The sequence below is a fragment of the Onychostruthus taczanowskii genome, unplaced genomic scaffold, assembly GCF_017590055.1.
Source record: "Onychostruthus taczanowskii isolate IOZ18803 unplaced genomic scaffold, ASM1759005v1 scaffold38, whole genome shotgun sequence".
Lineage (NCBI taxonomy): Eukaryota > Metazoa > Chordata > Aves > Passeriformes > Passeridae > Onychostruthus > Onychostruthus taczanowskii.
Genome location: NW_024501237.1, coordinates 7,622,603 through 7,643,409, shown reverse-complemented (window position 1 = coordinate 7,643,409; position 20,807 = coordinate 7,622,603). Strand labels below are relative to the sequence as shown.

The 20,807-nt window shown below is 41.0% G+C and overlaps 1 protein-coding gene across 3 annotated transcripts; it reads left to right on the top strand.

The window, feature by feature from the left end:
- The first annotated feature begins 903 nt into the window (after window positions 1-903).
- ZNF330 (zinc finger protein 330) lies at window positions 904-13,596 on the top strand. Of its 3 annotated transcripts, none has more exons than XM_041412194.1 (10): window positions 904-936; window positions 3,768-3,896; window positions 4,157-4,176; window positions 4,301-4,371; window positions 5,655-5,734; window positions 6,965-7,091; window positions 7,855-7,959; window positions 10,456-10,502; window positions 11,571-11,688; window positions 12,027-13,596. In XM_041412194.1, the coding sequence occupies exons 2-10, from the start codon at window positions 3,777-3,779 to the stop codon at window positions 12,302-12,304; spliced, it is 966 nt and encodes a 321-aa protein (XP_041268128.1). In that variant the 5' UTR covers window positions 904-936; window positions 3,768-3,776; the 3' UTR covers window positions 12,305-13,596. The 3 variants fall into 3 exon arrangements, with proteins under 3 accessions (XP_041268128.1, XP_041268127.1, XP_041268126.1); XM_041412193.1 differs by lacking the exon at window positions 904-936 and adding an exon at window positions 1,007-1,204; XM_041412192.1 differs by lacking the exon at window positions 904-936 and adding an exon at window positions 1,007-1,467.
- Window positions 13,597-20,807: the final 7,211 nt, after the last annotated feature.

Below are 20,807 nucleotides of genomic sequence, written 5' to 3'. Positions count from 1 at the left end.
TCCATAACCAGAAGCCAATTTTCAGGAAGAATTACATTCACCAAGTACAATGTGAAGCAACACAAGCACCTCACTTCAGTGAATTGATGATCAAAGCATACGAAGCAATGCCCTGGATCTTACTTATATGAAATACGTATCAAACCCTTTCTAGGTGAAAGACCATGAAATACACTGGAATGCCATCCATGCACTCATCTTCCATTAAATATATATGCAATACATCTTCTAATGATTTTCACAATGGGTTTTCTAGGCAATATCCATCCGTGACAGCGACTTGCATAACCGCAGAGGAGACAGAGCTGTGAGCAGTGTTTTTTTTATAGCACGGGTATAATTGCTCTTTTTCACCTGTCGAGACAGAGCTGTGAGCAGTGTTTTTTTTATAGCACGGGTATAATTTCTCTTTTTCACCTGTGAAAAACGCCAATCACTTGTTTTTCAAATTTTAAAAGTTTAATAGTAGTAATATAATCAGAATAATAAAGTTTGAACAATTGAGGTTAGGACAATATGAGACAATAAAAACCAAGAGGTGTCATTTTAATACTTGCGAAAATCCAATCATAAAATACACATTTTTCACACACCTACACTGTATTCCTACCATTTAGACTAATCAATACTTCATTTTAAAAACAGCTCAAGTCACAGATGAAAGAATTCAGAGATATCTTTTCAGGTACCCATTACAACCACAACTAATCGTTGTAATTGCTATGTCCAAAATTCAGTGTCTTGACAAATGAGAGCAGAGGTGCAAAAGCCCATGCGAGCAGATGCAAAAGCCCTTCCCTGATGCCCGCGCCGCATTCCGTGAGGGCAAAGTGGCAGAATCGCGCCCAGAACGTTCCCGCCGGGCGGCGCGGGCCGGGCGGGCAGCGCACCGCGGCGCACCGCCGCTTCCGGCTTCCGCGCGGCCGCCCGAGCCAGGTTGGAGGGGAGCGGAGGCGGGAACAGGAACGGGAACGGGAACGGGAGTGGGAATGGGAATGGGAATGGGAATGGGCGGGCGGGCAGGCTCGGGACGCTGAAGGGGCAGTGGTGCCTCAAAGGGGCCAGGCTAGAGGCGCTGAGGATCTCGGTTCCGGGCCCTTGCGCCTTCCATGCCCGAGCAAGCGAAGCGGTGTCCGGCTCCCCCATAGTCGAGTACCGGGGAACGCGGAGCGCGGCGATCCAGGCTGGCAGCGTGACGCGGCAGGTTCGGGGGAGCCGGGTGCTGAAGATGAGGGAAAGCGCTAAAAGCTGAACACCGGCAGTGTGCGGTCACACGCCAAGAGCAGTGCTGCTGTCGGCGCTTCACCCCACAGCCTGGGAGCGGATCTCGTCCGGCTCCCGGCGGGACGAGGTGCCGGTCCTGAGGAGGCAGTCGATGAGAGGGGACCTGAGGAAAGCCCCGCACACCTGGGCGCTTACAGCACAGCAGCCCACAGTGCAATTTTTAGCCACCTTGCTTTTAAAAAGGGGAGTAAGTCATAGGCATCGCAGTGCCTGGAAAATGTTTTTTGCGTTAATAGGGCATTCAGTTCCTGATCCTTTTAATTATGAACTACTGTTAATACAGTTTTTAAAATTTTTATTTTAAATTGTAATTTTGTATGAGTGATGAAACAGATTTTGAATATGTATAGAGTGAAAGCTGTTTGATGGTCAAGGACAAGAAACCTTGAAATACAGAAAGCCTCTTCTGGGTGTTGGTATCTGTGGCCTGACAAGGGTAGCCACACAATGAATAGCCCGTTCCAGCTGTTCACCATGTCTATGACAGCAGAGTGGGGCAGTGTATCACCAGACAATGAGGCAAGGCACTGTCCTGCTCAGCACAGAAGATCCAGGAACTTGCTGGTGGAGTCAGGAGTGTCTTTGCAAACTCACCAAGGACAAGAAGCTGTGACTTCAGCAGAACTTAGATGCCAGGCATTGCTAATGCACCTCACATCACAACCACCAGCTGAAATACACCAGCATTCTTTGGATGTGTAAATCTGGAGGGAAATCTGTAGTCTTTGCCCCTGGTTGCCTTAGCAAATAATGCAGCAGGAGAGAGAGTAACAGGAGGTGAAAATTTACAGAGTGGAACACAGTGCTGGGAACCCAATATTCACATAGAACATTTTAGGGGTTTTCCTTTGAACTGTTCACCTCATTCCTGCATAGCCTCCCGATATCTGAGCTCTGCTCCTTGTGCCACAGCATCTGCCATTGAGCTGGGGAGCCACGCTCACTCCCACAGCTGTTGCTTTGACCCAGGCACAGCATTTCACTCCTGAGGAGGAAGCTTCAAATGGAGAAACAGCCTTTGTGCAGAATGCTCCCCATGCAGGAGCTCTGTTGCTCTGCAGGGCAGCACAGTCATACCCTCTGAGGCTGAGGGGGGAACCAGGCATGGACCTACAACCTCTTATTTTCAGTCCTTCAGATGCTCTTTTCTCTCCCACACACCCCTTCAGGGGTGTGGACTGCAGACAGAATCCACTGGATCTTTCCTGCCTGACCATTTGGTAACAGTGTGCCAAAAGTGGAGGTAGAACACGCTCCAGAGGCATTTGAATACTAATTAGTAGTTTCAAAAAAGGTGATACTCTGCTTTGAAAGGAATTGAAGGTAGACAGGGTTTATGCTGTCATAATTTCTGGAATCATAACATTGTTAAGCTCTAGTCCAAAAATTACAAAGATGGTAAATTTCTTTAAAGATTTGAGCCCAGGACAAAGACAACAAACAATTTAAATGAAAGAGAAACAATTTAAGGAAAGAGTGATAAGAATATTGATGTACAGGATATTGTTATTGTTGGATGGTGTTTGAAAGCATGGATTCACTCAACAGCTTTGCTAAAGAGACCTGACATTGCATTTCTATTGTTACTTAGTTCAATGCAACTTTCAGAAAACTGCCATCTAAAATTTCTCATAGCCTGTGTCCTCAGGAGGCGCTGGGGCAGTGCTTTTCATGAAAACAGTTTGTCATTTTGGTGCTTTCCATTATGAAGGAAAGTGGAGAAGTCAAGGTATAAATACTAACCATTAGATTCTGTTGTTAAATCGGCATTTGAGTGGTTTGAAAATTAGTGTGGAGCCTGATATTGGACTCCCAGTGTCAGAAATGTCACATTCTAGAATGACAGTTGCCAGCAGGCAGCACAGCAATATAATTTTGACTACAAAATATGACACTAATGCAATATAAACATGGTGCAAAGTGCAACAGCGCAAGAAAACTGATTTATGTGTGCTATCAAAAGCAAATGTTAGTATCTGGTCAGGACAATATATTTCTGTGTTCAGGAAAGGTAGGATTCTTTTGTTTATAAGACCTTTTGAATGATGATACTAATTTTTCTTCCAAGTTGAAGCCACTAGAATTGACTGCCTGTTGATGCTGCAACTGTCTTTACAGATGCTTATTAAACAGGCAAGGCTAACCAAAACCAGAGGTCCATCACAAATAAACCTACAGATAGTAATGGTTTCATTTTTTTTAAGGCAAAACCCTTCAAAGAGAGTTAAACACAGAGTTCAGGACAGTAAAGTTTTCCAGATCACAAGTTTATTTATAGTTCATCACATGGCTCTTCCTCATGGATTGTCCCCTTATTCTGCATTTCAAAAGAAACTTTCAGGCAAGGAAGTGAATGGAGATGAAGCACAGTTAATGCAGGAACGGTAAAATCCAGGTTTAATGCTGGATATGTCATGTCTGTCCATGTATTTACTTACATAGTTTTATGTGCATTGATTGCATACCTGTTTTTCCCCCCACAGAGAGTAAACATGCCTAAAAAAAAGACTGGTGCTCGTAAGAAAGCTGAGAACCGTCGGGAACGTGAGAAGCAGATAAGGGCTTCACGAGCCAACATAGACTTGGCCAAACATCCTTGTAATGCTTCAATGGTAAATTAAGTGAAAGTATTCTGTATTAAAATACCTAATTTTTAATTATAGAAACCTAGTGACAACACTTTGAATGCATTTAATACCACTAGAATGACATTCTTCCTACTATCCTTCCTATTTAAGGTTACGTTTGCACCAGACAGAATATTGATCAAAAGGTTTGAATCCTAATCATAACTCCCTGTGATGGTGTGTAAATTTTGTATATTTTATCTAGAATGAAAATAATTAACCTGTGTTTTATTTCTTCTCTATAGGAATGTGATAAGTGCCAAAGGTAAGAATTTTTACCCTTCTAAAACCAATAGTTTATTATTTGCTTCAGACATTTTACAGGTATTTTTAATGCTTTCTTTTAAAGCTTAATATTTTCTTTTTTTTTTTCACCCCCATGTGCCTAGACGACAGAAGAATAGAGCTTTTTGTTACTTCTGTAATTCTGTTCAGAAATTGCCCATTTGTGCACAATGTGGTGAGTAGAAATAGTGAATGAAAACAAGCTGTCCTCAGTCCTGTTTGTGATGTTAAACTCTCAGTATCTGTATTACTGTAGGTTTATCTTAAAGTACCTCTGTGATGTGCAGCAGGTTCTTTTGAATCTGCTGTGAATATCCTTGAGAATTGATCTTCTTTGATCAGTATATATGCCTCTAACCCCTAGAGGTTTGCAAGCCTGGATCATGGCTTGTCTTCTTTGGAAAAATTTGTCTCACTTCCTTTTAGGTTTCAAAAATCTGACTCTTTCTGTAGATTGACCATGTGGAGCATTGTTTATAACAGCAGCAAAACTAAAAAGCTCTGACTGCTAGCAAGGCACCAATAAATACTGCTTTTTTAGGGATTATATAATTTCTCATCAATTCAGTATCAATTAAAGCATCAATATATTATTCACCTTGCATGGGGTTGTAATGTAATATGCATCTCTTTTTATTTATGTGGGCTTGAGGGCTCATGCTTTGAAATTAGAAGAGAAGGACTCCTAGTGACAAAACTGCTCACAGTGTGAGGCAGTGTGTCACCCTTTCTGTCTCCTTTCTGTCACCATGCAGTGAAGTACTAAAAACATGCTCTGTCTTATGGTTCATATCTGTGTGTTGCATTTATCTTAATCTCGAGTATGTTTTTAGAGGAAAAACATTGCTATCAGCAACCATAATACTATATTGAGACCCAGGGTTTTCCAACTGAAGACCATTAGAGCTGTTTGATGCTTAATCAAGCATTGGAGACTGTAAACCAACAGCATCTTTGTTAGAGGAGTCTGTGAGGGATGAGAGCAAGGTAGCTCTGTTGCAGTGCTCCACAGCCAGTGATGCCCCCACCACGTCTCACTGCCCAGCTCAGCTGCTTTTATGGTGGGACAGAACTAGCAGTGGTTTTAAACATAACTCTTTAAGGTTTCATTGCTGGTCTTTGACTTTAGTTTTGTTCTTTGTTTTGACATTTGAAATTTTTGCCAGTGCCTCAAAACACAGAGCAAGACCAGTATATTGTCTTATTATCTCAGTACAGGGACAAAAGATTTGACTGAAAACAGATAATAATTAATTTAACCTAATGAAGGTGTGAAGGTGGGTTGCAGAATGCAGCAATAATGCAAACATCTTTGCTTGCATTGTTTTTACCTAGATTTATGGTTAAGCACAGGCATTTAGTTGAAGTGCTGTTCTTACATAAACATGCATTCTATTTGTTTTACATTTTATTTTTACATAGTTTTCTTATGGTTGCTTGCCTTTTTATTTTAAACAGGGAAAACCAAATGCATGATGAAGTCTTCTGACTGTGTTATAAAACATGCTGGTGTGTACAGTACTGGACTGGCTATGGTGGTATGTATACAAAATTACAGCCTTCTTTGCACTAGGAGGATATTCTGTGCAAATCTTCCTGGAAAAATTATAAAACAGATTTATGGAATAATAGCATGCACCATGCTTTTCTGTAACAAACTGATTTTTCCCTTATACTGAAACGCCCAAACTTTTAAGTTACAGATTCAGCTCCTGCAAACTCCAGCACATGTCCTGGATGCTAATGGATTTGTGTTGGTGGCAGTCCCTAAGCACATGCATGAAGAGCACTGGAGTCTTACATGCACCACAGAAAATTCCCAGCCTTCATTAAAATGTAGGATTATTCTGCAGAAACCTGCAGAGTTTTGTCGCTGTTGTCTTAGTACTGCAGAGACAATCAGTAACACAAGAGAGGAATCTGTTCCACTAGAGGGGAATTTTAATGAACAAAACCCCTCTTTTGGGCTCTTAATTAGAGATAATCATAGCTTCATGTCTTTGAAGTTTTGTTCTTTTCCAGTGTCTGCATTCTGGAAAGCAAGGTGTGACCTGTCACAGCCTCTGGATTAAATGGTCTAAACCTCTGTCCTGTTGCTGCCTGCAGCTGGCTGTCAGCTGTTCTCAGTAACACGGCCAGCCTTTACATGCTGGTGTTCCTGAACTTATCCCATGCATTCACTGATGCAGGAGTGAACACATCAACACTTAAATTTGGATTCATCATTGTTTTCTTAGCTTTGTAATGCACATAGTAATTAGTTATCTATGGGCTGAGAGAGCTTCTTAAATGCTACAGTTAAGGATAGCTGAAGCAGAGATCTTATAATTTAATCAAAATAAAATACAGTGCTCTAATCTAGTAGAGTTTAAAATCCAAGTGAGTGATTTCAGCTCTGAGAGTCTAGAGGCATTTTTCAGGTCTTTGAAATTTCATTTTTTCCAGAACATTGTTATCATTTATGGATCCCAGGTTTCACCTGGAAGTCACGATTTTCTGTGTGCAAAGTGTGTGATAAGAAATGTAAAAACTAGGATTGAGATAGGTAACCACATTATTTTGCACCATACATAATCCTGCAGAAATGAATAACAAACAAACGTGAACTGTGGAGCAGCTTGGTTGGAACACAGGTTTGGTTCAATACTCTCACTCAGCCAAAGCAAGCCCATTGAGAGAATGGATACTAGGATACATTGAGGATTATGGAATAAGTCTCTCTGTTGGTATTGCAGAAGTCCTGAAGTGATATCTTGCTGTGATTGCAGGGTGCAATCTGTGATTTCTGTGAAGCCTGGGTGTGTCACGGGAGGAAGTGTCTGAGCACCCACGCGTGTACGTGCCCTCTGGCGGACGCAGAATGCGTTGAGTGTGAAAGAAGTGTCTGGGACCATGGTAGGTTGCTCACATTTAAAAATAAGCACATATAAATTACACTTCTTTCCTTCCATTTCTTCAGTGAATGTACCTATATTCTTAACATAGCCTTTTTAGTCTTCACTCAATTAGTCCTTGCAGTATGTTTGTTCAAAGTGAGGATTCTCCCCATTTTAAAAATAGTCATTTTACAGTGAGGAAGGTAAATGACCTGCTCAAGAACACACAGTGCTCAATTCAGGGATGATTATGTAATCTAAATTATAATGGTTCTATCAGCTTAATCATTCACATAATTAAGCACTGCATCAAATTGCCAACAGTTTTCTGCCATTCTTATTCCATTCTTCTGGAATGCACAGGTATATAGCACAGGTATTTGGATTCCCAGTTGCTTAGGAAATCATGCTGATGTCCTTTTGTTGAATCTTTTAAAGTGTTTATTTCAAGTGTACCAGAGCTGAGTTGGGAAGACTGGATGAGAGCGTGATCTGATTTAAGAAAAACAGTTAATGCTACAGTCAAATTGAAATGAAGAAAAGTACTAGAAGTAATACTTGCTTTATAGTTATGCTGTCTTATATTGTAGCATAGGAGGTATTTTTCAGTGTAAAAATGGATGGCAGTGTCTAATTTACGACCTTGAAGCATTTGTCACAGAAGGTAGAACTGGTCTTCAGTCAAAACTACTGCCTAAACTGTTTGCAGAGCAGGACTTGATGCCTCAGCCCATTGTTGATTATTTTGCCTTGATATATTATTATTATTCTGCCTCTTTCAGGAGGCAGAATATTCGCCTGCTCTTTTTGCCATGATTTCCTGTGTGAAGATGATCAGTTTGAACATCAAGCCAGCTGCCAAGTTCTGGAAGCAGAGACATTTAAATGTAAGTTAGTTATTCATAATCCCTTTCACCACAGCCAAACAGACTCTCTACTTGTTTCCTTTGTGCTCCAGAATACTCTCCATCACCTTTCCCAAATAGATTTTGCCACCCCTGGAGGGAAGGGCCTGTTTCCTATACACTGGCTTTTGGTATCCAGTTATCCAGACTAGCACTTTTTTCATTTTCATGGCCCTTTTTCCATTCCAGAGCATATCTGGCAGTTGTTTTCCTGCCAGGCTCTTACAGGCCTCCCATGGGAAGCTGCCCTTGCAGGAGCCAGCATTCTGCAAAGTTGCAGTATTGGCAGTAGCAGGACTGCAACAAAACAACTGGAACTGCTGATGCTGCTTTTTCACTCCACCAAGCTCTGCAGGCAGCAGGAGCTGTTTTCCACTCTTCTGCCCCAGTGATTAACTAGTTCTAGATACCTGTTCCTCCTGGAAGAGAGCTGCCCTAAACAATGCCACTTGTCTAAGTCTGGCTAAACTTTCCCAGGCTGCTGTGGAAGGCCTATGTGCTGGTGAAAGGTTAGCAGCTGCTCAAGTCCTGAGGAAGGCTGTGACTCAGCAGTCATCATCTGACTCAGTGAGACAGGGTGAGCACAGAAGAAAGTGACAAAAGTAGTCCCAGAGCACGATTTCAGTGTTCATTTCCTCACTGACCAGTGGACTGTGGACATGGGTGTCAGTAGTGTATCAAATGCTGATACATGTTCACTCTTTCTGAATAAAGAACAGGTAGCTGAACACTTTATGTCCTTTTGAACTTTGATTAATTGTGTGGATAAAACTGCTGTTTGTAAGAGGACATGCCAAACATTGTTCACCCATTACTCATCTCTGGCTGAAACAGGGTATCTTCAAGGGAAGTTAAAAAATAGAACAACAATAAAACAAAACAAGCCAAAACTATGCATATTTGAAATAATGAAATTTTTCTAGCAGCATTTCTTGCCTATCCACCATTAAATACGATTTTATTTATCACAAGACAAGTATTTGTTTGTCCTTCCCAAAACTTGCATGCATGTATCTTGACTATTGCAACATTTTAAATTCTTATTGTAGAGATTTCAGGTGGTCTTTGTCGTAAGGCTGTTTTCCTTTGAACTGACTATCTCTTGTCCTAATTGATTTCTCCTGGTCCAGAATATTTGCAATGTTAGTATTTTAATCAATGTCTTTAGACATCTCTTATCTTCTTTTCATCTTCCATACTTTTGTTCCTAGACAGCTATTTTTTAAGTCTTGCTTAGCTTCTCTTGATGTATTCTGCCAGAATTCCCTTGATATATTCTACCAGAATACATTTTCTTCCTGCATAGCAATATTAAAGCAGCAGCAGCTGTTCCATAAGAATGTTTCTTCAATGATTGTTGGAAGCTCTCAATTCACAGATGTGGTATCACACCCTAAATAGAGAGAGAGTTTTTTTGAGGGTTTTCACTGTGTTTTGTGGCACAGAGCAGACTTGGTAGAAACAAGATTTTTATCAGTGAGGTAACAAGATTATAAAACCTGTACTTTTAAAGAAGACATGAACTTCAAATGTGGTCATGCAATTGTAGTATAAATCCATTTTAGCTGTGAAAAAGGCGCTGTTACTTTCCATCACTATCTGAGAGAGGTTTTTGAAGTGCAGGTACTCAAAAAATTTTGAATATATATTCAGTATCAGCATTTCCAGTTCCATCTTTAAACACACCATAGCTCTAAATCCCACATCTGTCCTGCTCATGTGGAGAACTCATGATACTTATTACTTCAGATTGAAAAACTGCTGTCACAGGGTTTAGACAAGGAGGAAAGGAATGAGGACTTGCACAGAAACTGGTAACGTACGCGTTACTGCTTCACCAAACTTCATGTTGCGCCAGTTCCTGAGCGTTTGCCTTTACTGTACTCCCTCTAGTGGAATAATAAAAACAATTTGAAGCTCAAGACAAGTTAAATTTTGGGTACTGATTCTGCTCTTTACAGCTTGTGTGTCAGCTCCAGTTCTTTAACACAGATAGACTCTTTTATGAAGTTTTGTGCAGTCAAGTACATTTCCAGAGGCTATGACAGAAAATACAGAATGTAACAACTTTTCTAGGTTTGGAAGTTTGCAGGCTTAAAGTGTTCTTACATCTCTAGCACTCCTTCATCTGAATGCTGTGAGAAAAGGAAAAGCAAGATGAGACCTTAACCCCAAATTGGTTCTGGAACTTCAGGTTTTAAAAGTTTAGAAGCTCAAGAAATAGTTAAATGCTTTTCCCCTCTTGAAATTTCCTTTTTTTTTTTTTTGTGTCAAAGTGAGGTTTAGAGTTTAAAAAAAATCTAGTAAAATGGTGCTGTGGGGTAAAATGATTGATTTACATTGCCAGAGTACAGTTGTGTCGGGGAATTAAAAATAAATGCCTCAGTTATGGTGTTGCATACTTTTACAAGGTTTTAAAAACATGACAGGTGTGCAGTTTCCAAGTCCTGAATTTGTCATACTGCTTTTCTCCAACAGGTGTCTCCTGTAACAGGCTGGGGCAGCATTCCTGTCTGCGTTGCAAGGTAAAGAGTAAAGACAGTTGTGAGGAGCTGGTTCTCCTAGGCCTCCAAGGCTGGTATCAGGCCTTGCCACATCTTCCTTTCCATGATTAAAAGGAAATTCATACTTTTGTATTAGTTTCTGTAGCCTGGGGTCAAACCTGTGGGGGACAAAAAGTCTTTTATCTGTGCTTGCCTGTTAACCACAAGACAGTGTGAGGTGATCTTTACCCAGCCCTCTTAGTTTAAGTCGGGCCTGCAACATGTTGGGGCTTTAAAAAACAACCAAGACAACAAAATAAATCCTTGGTCGTGAAGAGAATCCAAGGCTTTGGAAAATGCTTTGATCCAGTGCGGAACTGCAACAATTGGAAAAGTTATTTTAAACAGTTAGGTGATCATCTGACTAGAAATCGCTTCATCCAAAGGAATAATCTCCACAGCTAATCCAGTTGTCCATATGAACAGGCTGATTTGTTGACATTGGGCTTACGTTTATACACACTCAGGAGTAATTTTGTATAAAATGTTCCACCTGCTTCATCATCAGCATTGCCCAGATTTCTCCAGGTGCTGGTTCATTGCCTACTCTTACTCTTCTTACCTTCCATATGTTTTCTGTGCACTCTCCCATGGCATCGATGGCCTATTCCAAATAGTTGCTTTTTCCAGGTATTTTCACTTCACTGCTCAGCGTGTGAACTTCCCATCTCTAATTCTTTCCTTCAGTCTCCTGCATAGTTTTGTTCTGGCATACATCTCATTATGTTTATTTAAGCTTGTCAGCAAAAACCCATCTTGCCAGGCTCCTTGTGGGCAGCACTGCAATCCAGCCCTGGATTATATTACTTTCTCTGCATGTTTACTGGCACTTTTATTCAGCCTCTTCCCCAGAAACCCTGGAACCACGTTGAGCACAGAGTGGTTCCTCTGTACACAGACCCCATGTCCACTGCAAGAGAGAGCTCATTAAATTTTAATCCCAGCCAGAAAACCCTGCTGCTGTTAGACACATTTTTGCTTGCTTGTTGTTGAAGAATGTGCTTCTGTGATTAAAATATTCGGCCTTTGTACTCTCCCTTCGACACACAGGCTTGTTTTTGTGACGATCATGTGCGAAGTAAGGTTTTCAAGCAGGAAAAAGGGAAAAAGCCTCCTTGCCCTAAATGTGGCCATGAAACTCAGCAGACAAAGGATCTGAGCATGTCAAGTAAGCCAGTTTCTCTAGCTAACAAGCCATAAAAATGCCATTCGTGATTAATCTCTACCTAGGAGCACTGAGTAAAGTCTGGTTACATTCAATTGTTTTGCACAGTTTTGCTTCACTTGTTTTGAGAAAAACTTTGTGTTTCTGAGTTCTGGAATTGAGCAGTCTCATTCTTAATAATTAATTAATTCTAAGAAAATGAAAGCTTTTGTCTAGTTTGAGATTTTAGTTGTGGAAAAATGAAAAATAATTGCCATTTAAACTACTCTTCAAGTAGTGAAAAAAAGATAGAAATGAAATGTTGGATTGGTGGGAATATGATGGTTTTTCTTTGCCTGCAGCACGTTCTTTGAAGTTTGGCAGACAGACTGGAGGAGAAGATGCAGATGGAGCTTCTGGTTATGATGCTTACTGGAAAAACCTTTCCTCCAGCAAGACTGGGGATGCAGGTGACCGTGAGGATGAATATGATGAGTATGAAGCAGAAGATGATGATGAAGATGACAATGATGAGCGAGGGAAGGATTCAGATTCTGAGGCCACGGATGTATTCAGCAATTTGAATTTAGGAAGGACCTATGCTAGTGGGTATGCACATTATGAGGAATCAGATGATTAAGCTTAGTATTCTGGCTTTGGAATGAGCCAAGCAATGCTTCACTGAGTTGTATACATGCTACTAGGATAGCTCTGTCGGGTACTTACGTATCAGAGTTAGAGAGCAGAGAGTGTCAGACTTCTGCAGTAACTCCAAAGGACATTTTTCCTGTAGATGAACTGATGATGGGTTTGGGATTGGGGGAGAAAATCAGGGTATTTTTATTCCCCTAAACAACAGAATGGTTTTGTCCTTGAGTTACTGAGTATAATGGTTCAATACCATTTTCTCCTATCAACACAGGAATGTGGGAAAGCTGTAGCTGTTGCTTCCGTTTGCTCATCAGAAATGAAGTTATTTTTTACAATAATTTTGTTAACTGATTTCATACATTATGCAGTGGTGGGTTGGTGACTGCATTTTTTTTTTGGTCTGCACAATAAAAGTCAACTGCATCTAATAAACTGTCATAATTATTGATCTCCCTTGAATAGCTGGAAGGCAGATTGTGTACGAAGTGTAAATTGACACTTAAATTACTTCCTTTTTTATGTCAGTATGGCAGATCAATGTAGTTCTTTGTGTATTTGCACATCACCTTTTCAGTATTTTTATTAATAGATATTAATTGGTGAGGCTATATATAGTCACTATAAGAACACCCTAGATAATTGAAACTTGTATGGAAATAAAATGTTGGTATCCTCTCTGCCACAAAAATATGTAAGGCAGTTTGCCATTAGATGAAAAGGAGACTGGTTTCTTCTCTATCTAGTCTTTAACTCTTTTCCTTGCATATGATAAAAAAAATTAGATAGGAAACAATGCTGTATGTGAACTGAGAAGGTGAGAAAACACGGGGGGGTTCAAAATGCCGTGTCCAAATACTGTTCTGTGCAAGCCTGCCAGTACAAGGCAAACAATCAGCACTTCTGAGCTGAGAAGGTGACACCTGCAGAAGTGTTTGCAGTGGTTCTGATTTGAAAGTGAACATGTTAATTACCCATCTACAGATTGAAGTGATGGCATTTATTTTCCCTCTGTAGGGTAATGTTTTACAGCAGACAGATCATAATACAAGGGCAGCCAACCTGAAGTGTTTCTCAGGCTTTCTAAATGCCATGCCTTAATGGAAGAGAGCCCTTTTTGTTATCTGTCAAATACCTGAACTGATTATACCATTACCTGCTTTTGTGGTGTTTGCCTACTCTTTCTAAAAAGCTAAAGGTCATGTGTTAGCAGAGCATACCCTACTGAGAATAATTTTTAATGATGTTAAGGTTGCCAAGTGAACATTTTGTATCAAAACAGGATTGGAAAACGTGGTCTTGATACTTTCTTCCTAAATGCATCTCCTACCAAATGGATGAAAGACAAGAGCTGGGGTCCACCCAGGACAAAAGCAAGCTGCCAGAGAGCACAACTTGGTTATGGCAGCTGAGGGAGAAACTGTGTAGGAGAGAGGGGCACAGCTGTTTAGTGCATGCCTTCAGAACTGGAGAGGAAACAAGTCAATGCACTGTCTGAAAGCAAATCCCCTTCAAACATTGAAACATCCAATATCATGTGCAACAGCCTATTTTAAATGATGTACCTGAGAGATGATTAGTCTTTGTCATAACCAAATTTGAAGTGATGGAAGTGGGACACTGCCAATTCAACACTGATTATTTGTGAACTTGGCACGTGTGAGAGAATTTCTGCTCAACTTCATGTGGTCCAAAAACTTCCACAATGAATCCATCTGTGACTGGTCAATTCCAGCAACCAATGCCAGGTTTTAAATCTTGGCTGGTGTATTAAATACAAAACACTTATACATCAGTACCAAGTCCAATACAGAACTGAGGAAAATACATGTGCTTCTCCATATATGTAAAATTATGGCTGCTTGTGTGTCATTTATTAATATTACTTAGCCACACAAAACCCCTCTTTAAGGTTCTTGGCTCTTGAATTAGGTTTTTCCCCTCTGAAATCTGGTGCTGTCACTGGCTGTGCCAAAGGCTGCTGACATAACAGAATTAATAATCATAATCAGGATAAACAATTCATTTTCTCATTGAAGTGCCCTTGCACTGATCCTTGCTAGATCAATACTCCAAAGCTCATGTGTGTTCCTATGGCACACTGGAAGTGAGGGTCACAGCAGTGCCTACAGCAGATGCTCAAGGTACCTGTAATTTAGCAAGGTCACTACTCAGTGGACATTTATTTGCTTTTCTTTTGTGCTGCTGTTCAGATGATTGAAAATGCCTGTGCTGTCAGCCTGTCTAGAAATTGGGATCAGGAATTAGTCCTGCAATGCCTGGCCTTCTAGGGGCCAAAACAGGCAAATTTAAGCTGCTTTAAAGTAATCTGGTGGATTCAGGCTGGAACAGACAAACATGTCAATCTGTAGCAACACAGGCCAGATAGGATGTGATGTGTTGTGTTTTCTCTGCTCATTCAGTACAGCTAAAAGCAGCTGCTCTGTTTGGGACAGGTTAGCTTTCAGAGAAAGTGCATAATTTTGGTTATCTTAAGGTAAATGGCAGGAACAGGATGGAACAGAAAATGAACATATATTTTGACTTCATTGAAAAGCAGGTCAGGTACAAAATCATATTGGCTCCATTTGCCTTCGTTGTTATACATTTCCTTTAAAAACACTGTCCCTGGTTAAAGGTAGTTCCGATTTGACAGTGGGACAGTTCTAACATGTAACCAGTAATACCCATGAGTTATGTGTTGTACTTCAGGAAGCTAAGACCTCAATAAAATCTTACACTTCAGGTTTTTTAACCTGTGATGACCATTTAACCAAAGCTTAAGTAGGACTTAAAGTCACAGCAGCATTTATTGTGCCTATAGAACCTGAAAATAAAAAGTCATCTCTGTAAGCTCTTGTCTCGCATTTGTTTATTATGGTGACAGCATCAGCTCATTATGAATTCATTGGGTGTTCCTGTAGATTTAATGCATTTTCCTTTAAACTCAGGTGTAATTTAGCACCTGTGACTGGGAGTCTTTTGATCAATCCAGTATTGCTAGTTTTCTTTCCAGAAAATGAATGGGAAGATCATTATAATATACCGAGCAGCAAAAAGTAGTAGCAGGCATGTCACACAGAGCTAGAGGACAAACTTAGAAGTGCTCAGAGTCCTCTTTGTTTAGGCAGAAAGGTATTGGTGTGTCTTGAAACATACTACATGCATCTGTGCAGGTCCTGATTTCCGATTTCCAGAGGAGCCAATGGCAAAGTTCCCATTTCTCCAAGTGGAAACAATTCAATAATCTTCAGTATCTACAGTTTACCTTAAATGTCAGAAGGTGTTATGAAACACAACATGAGCATAAGCAGAAGTGAGGAAGATGAAGCAAAGCTTTTAACATGAGGTTAATATGTTAACCATGAGCATGAAAATATTTGAAATTTCAACAGATTCACTGGAAAGTGCTCTAAAGACTGAAAGATGAAGCTGCTTAAACAGGAAGAGACACGATTCTACAAGATGCAGAAATGTAATTACTCATCTCCCGGAAGTCTTCATGTAATTAATGAATATTTTCTATAAGCTCAAAGCACTTAGGACACAGACAAATTTTATCATCTCTTTTTTTAGGTTCATAAATAGAAAACACAGCAGTTGACAAAATCACAGCATGAACTGTCCACTTGGCAGCAACCTTCTGCAGCTTGGACTCTCCATCTCCTACCCATGAAGCTCCAGACTAAACATATTTTATGACACTCCTTTATTAAGGTTATGTGTGCTGTAATTGGCTACTACACATGGGAAATTTGAAGCAAAGCCTAGTTTTTAGCTTTCATAAGCAGGATAGACAACAAAATCAGCATGACAATGTAAAAGATGTGAAGAATAATCCATAGAAAAGCCACTAGTTTCCCTTTGCTAAACAAACAGTAGGTTCACAAGCCTGTACTTCAGTATGGAAGGGGGAAAAAAATAAATTGCATTTCTGTGTCTCACCAAATTAAGCTACTACAGATAAGCACATTTGCTGAGAAACAACTGCAAAGCATAAGAAAGCCTATTGTAGCTATCCCAACTCCTACTATTTTCTAACACTAAAGTATGCTAAAGTGTTTGTTGCATTCTTTTAAACCTCACTTCCGCAGCCTGTGATTCTCCCAAAGTGTTTCCCGAACTTAAATGTAACTCGAAATTCACTTTGGTTTCCTTCTGAAATGAGAAACACTGACTACCTCAGGGCCCAAGTAATGTTTTCACTTCATCTTGATGTTACATCACATCTATTGTAAAGTTTCACCTTACAAAAACACTAATTAAAAAAAAAAGAATTATTAGAGTGTAAAAATGCCAATTCCCCTACAATTTCCTTAATAGGTAATAGAAGTATTTTACTGCTATAGTTGCCTGTTGCTGTTCCTATTGTTTTATTTTTGGCAAGGAGTAAGAAGTTGATTATTTTGAAAGTGAATCCCTGCTAGCCAGGGACATAAACCCTTGGGGTGCCTCCTGTCTGATTTAAATTCAGCACCTTATTTTGATGGCAGAGACCAGGATGAGCCCCTCTGAGATTTTCCCACCATCAGGAGAGGTGTGCAAAGACTTCACCCTGAATGTCAACACCAATTCACAGGGTGAGCCAGCTCAAGGTGGTAACAACTGAATCCTGACCTTTCACTAGCCTACTTTGGAAACCTGGAGAAACCCAAATGCATCCTGCCTGGAAAAATAACTACTGCAAAGCTGCATCCCATGAGAAGGTATTTGCACTCTGCTTTCTTCCTCAGGAATAACAGAGTATGTCCACAAGCTTGTACTGAACTCATTATTACCATTTTTACATTATTAAAAAATAAACAATTGAGCACAGATTTAAGCAAGAAAATTATGTAGGAAGTTCAATAAAGATGTTTCCCTATCCAGAGCTGAACAACAAAGCTGTACTGAGTGCTTTGGAGGAAACGTATGCAGAGGGCAACACCATATGTTCACAGTTGGCTTTTTCAGCATCCCTCTCTTAAGTCTGGCAGTGTAGACCAAGAAAGCATTATTCAGAGCTCAACCTTGGGGCTTTTGTTTGCCAAAGTATTCACAGTTCCTATGGAGCACTGTGCAATTCCTTACCAGGCATTTAGCAGATACAACCACTGCTGCCAGATTTGGAACATTAAAATAATTCAGAAGTTAGATAATAAATTGCATTCCTTCCACATTCTCCACACTTTCTTGATGCTACATGCATTTCAAAGATCCCCTCTTGACATTTACCTGCTAGTACTGCACAAGAACACTGCTGTGATCTACTGTCAAAAGCATTTCCGAGCAGACAGGGCCAACATAAAACATAGTATATTCCATCTAAGCATAGACGCACCTTCAGAAAAATACTGCTCTTCTGTTCAACAATTCCCAAAGTCAAACAATTCCCAAATCAACAGCTTAAGAAGCCTTTCCTGCAAGCAACATTGCTGACCTTGGTTTAAGTCAGTAGGTTTTAGTCAACTGAGGGCAGACCGGTGCCCAGCATCCTACTGGTGCTCAAGCATGGATTCCCACCATTCCCTGGGCTCTGTCAGAACTGCTGCACCCTGTGTAGCCACCCCTACAAGTGCCAGAGCTCACTCCCAAAGGAAACCACTCACGGCCACAAGCTTTCCTCCTCCTCTGCTTGCCACCACCTGCACCCAACCATCACATTTCCCCTGCAGAGAAACCCAAGCTGTTACTCACCCATGGGCAAAGCAACTCCAGACCAACCAAAGCTCCTTGACACCCCACAGCTCACTCACTACCTGCTTCCCTTGTTATAACCTCTCTCCCACCTGCACCTGTTCAGCAGGGCCCATCTGACTCTGTGTGGGGCAGGTGTGCATGGCTTCTCTCCTCAGCTGGTCTCCAGCATTCCCCACACATGGCAATTCCTGCAGCCCTGGACTGTTGCTGTTGGATGAGCTGCTATGGCTGCTCTGCACATTTGCAGATGCTACACGATCAGATACTAAATCCTGCTGTACTTTCTTCTTCAGAAGATAAAATGTTGCAGCATAAAGTATAAATAACATTTATCCTATTTAAGATGTGACATATCTCCTATGCTATGCTATTTTATTATATCTAAAATGAATTTGCAGATGATGATATATATTTGCTGCTGACCCTGAATGTTTTATCTTAAAATGTCTTTCTACAATGCCTTCATAATGTATTAATATGACTATTTCAGCTTCAAGAAAACTAAAATATTACCTCATGGTCTTTTATACGCTATAATTTTTTCTTGGATATTAAAAAAATATATTACAGCTATATCACATAATTAACATTGAAAATGAGCCAGAGTCTCTAAAGTACCATTTAAAAATATCAAAAGTCTTTGTCCTTTTGGAGATGTTTGGTTCTCAGATAATAACTTGCTTCCAGGTTTATACAGAAAATTAAGAGGTCTTCCCACTTGCTCCATGGCTGCTCTCACAAGCTGCAGCCCAGCAGGAGAGTGCGCCCTGGGGTGATAGGCATTGCTGCAGCTGACAGAGAATTAGTGTCAGCCCAAGCAGTGATCTGACCCGTGAAGTTGCAGGACACGATGTTTTGTTTCCAACTAAGCTCAGGTTCTTGGGTGAGATACCCTAAGGTGAGAACAAAAGCCAAAAGATCTGTCATGTTCTTTAGCAGACTAAGTCTAGAAACTGCATTTTGTTCTAATACATGGAATATTGCCAAACTACATTACTAATAAACCTGAGGATTGTTTTTCCTGTACTTGTCACTTGTAGTCCTTCAGCTCCCCAGGTGCTCTGTGGGTTGTGGTCTTTTGCTCAGAATAATTTCAGTGCTTTTCTCCCCTGCCAAAGCCCCACTGTTGCCCACTCACCTTTAGGTTCAACTGAACTGCAGGAGTTGATGTCTAGTCCAGTAAGCCATGACTGTGTTAGGATGGGCTGGGTGCCAGTGGAATGCAGCCTGTGGACTGTCCTTGGATAGCTTTCCACTTGTTCTGAGCCTGTGGGACCTAAGAGGGTCCTTTCAGACACATTTGCAACTGTGGCAGGGTCTGCACCATTGTGTTGCCCTTCTCCCAATATTAATGTTCCTCCTGTCACTAATATTGACCATTTGATGTGTGAGATTAAGCCTTGGAAGTTGCTTTTGCAGTATGGTAACTGATGGAGAGCCCAAGTACAACTCACTTCTCTTTACCCAGAACTGGCAGCTGGGAACAGCAGGAGGCAATTCTTATCTCAGGAATCTCAGCCCAGCACCACTTGCTGCTTTCCAGGGAGCCGTTTCTGCCTAAAGAATGAAGTCTAATCAAGGACCAAGGCAAAGAGCACAAGATCCAGCTGCTTGCAGAGTTTGTGCTCCCTCGAGTAATGCCTCTGCTCAGAGCCTTGCAAACCCAAGCTAACAGCACACAACATTTCATTCTGAAGCTGAACAAAAAGACCAGCACAGAGAGCTGTTTGTGTGCTTTGGTTTTCTGCAGACAACAGGAATCTCCAATTTTTGAGATTCAAAATTCATGAATACACATATAGCATTAGTGGCTGTAGTTTTAAAAGCCCTCACTGAAGACTCAGCTCAAATTGCCTCTGTTAAGTGTAGGAAATCAGCAAACAATAATTTCCTGTCATTTAAATTACAAGAGTTGTGCAATTGATCTCGGGAAAGTTAGGAATGTGCTGAGATAACAAGTATCCACTTGCAATCACAGAATCACCAAATTAATTAGGTTGGGAAAGACCTCCGGGATAATCAAGTCCAACCTCTGACCTTGTCACCCAGACCATGGCACTGAGTGAGCTGTTTGAATGTGTGAATGGCGATTGCACCACCTCCCTGGGCAGCCCGTTCCAATGTTTAACACTTTCTGTGAAATTCTTCCTGATGTCCAACCTGAACTATTCCTGGCACAGCTTGAGGCTATTTCCTCTTGTCCTGTTGTTTGTTGCCTGGCCACAACCTCCTGTGAGAGAGTTTTAGAGTGATAAGGTCCCCCCCCCCCCCCCCCCGAGCCCCCTTTTCTCCAAGAGAAACACCGAAACACCCTCAGCTCTCTCAGCTGCCTATCACAGGACTTGTGCTCCCTCAGACCCTTCCCAGATCCACTGCCCTTCTCTGGACATGCTGCAGCACCTCAATGTTTTTGTTGTAGTGAGGGGCTCCGAGTTGGACACAGCACCTCGAGGTGTGGCCTTACCAGTGCTGAGTGCAGGGGGAAAATCACTGCCCTGGTCCTACTAGCCACACTATTGCTGATCCAGGCTAGGATGCCACTGGCCTTCTTGGCCACCTGGGCACAGCTGGGATCATGTTCAGTTGGCTGTAGACCAATTGTTACTATATGAGCAATCAAACATTATATCTTGCTTCTAAGAGCCCAATCTGAAAACAGTTTTTCCAAACTCAGCTTTCACATATACTGAGACCTCTGTTGCCATCTTAATTGGAAATTTATGGAACACTGGATCAACTGTTTCCTGATACAGTCACACTCTGCAGGGAAGAGGAAACCAATATCATGCTTGACTGACTGAAGGAATACCTTTTAG

What these genes read in the sequence shown, in the direction of transcription:
- ZNF330 (XM_041412194.1), top strand. Translation starts at nt 3,777, where the DNA reads ATGCCTAAAAAAAAGACTGGTGCTCGTAAGAAAGCTGAGAACCGTCGG. An exon ending in GGAAGCAGAGACATTTAAAT is followed by an intron (nt 7,960 to 10,455) that starts GTAAGTTAGTTA and finishes TTTCTCCAACAG; the next exon opens with GTGTCTCCTGTAACAGGCTG. An exon ending in AAAGGATCTGAGCATGTCAA is followed by an intron (nt 11,689 to 12,026) that starts GTAAGCCAGTTT and finishes CTTTGCCTGCAG; the next exon opens with CACGTTCTTTGAAGTTTGGC.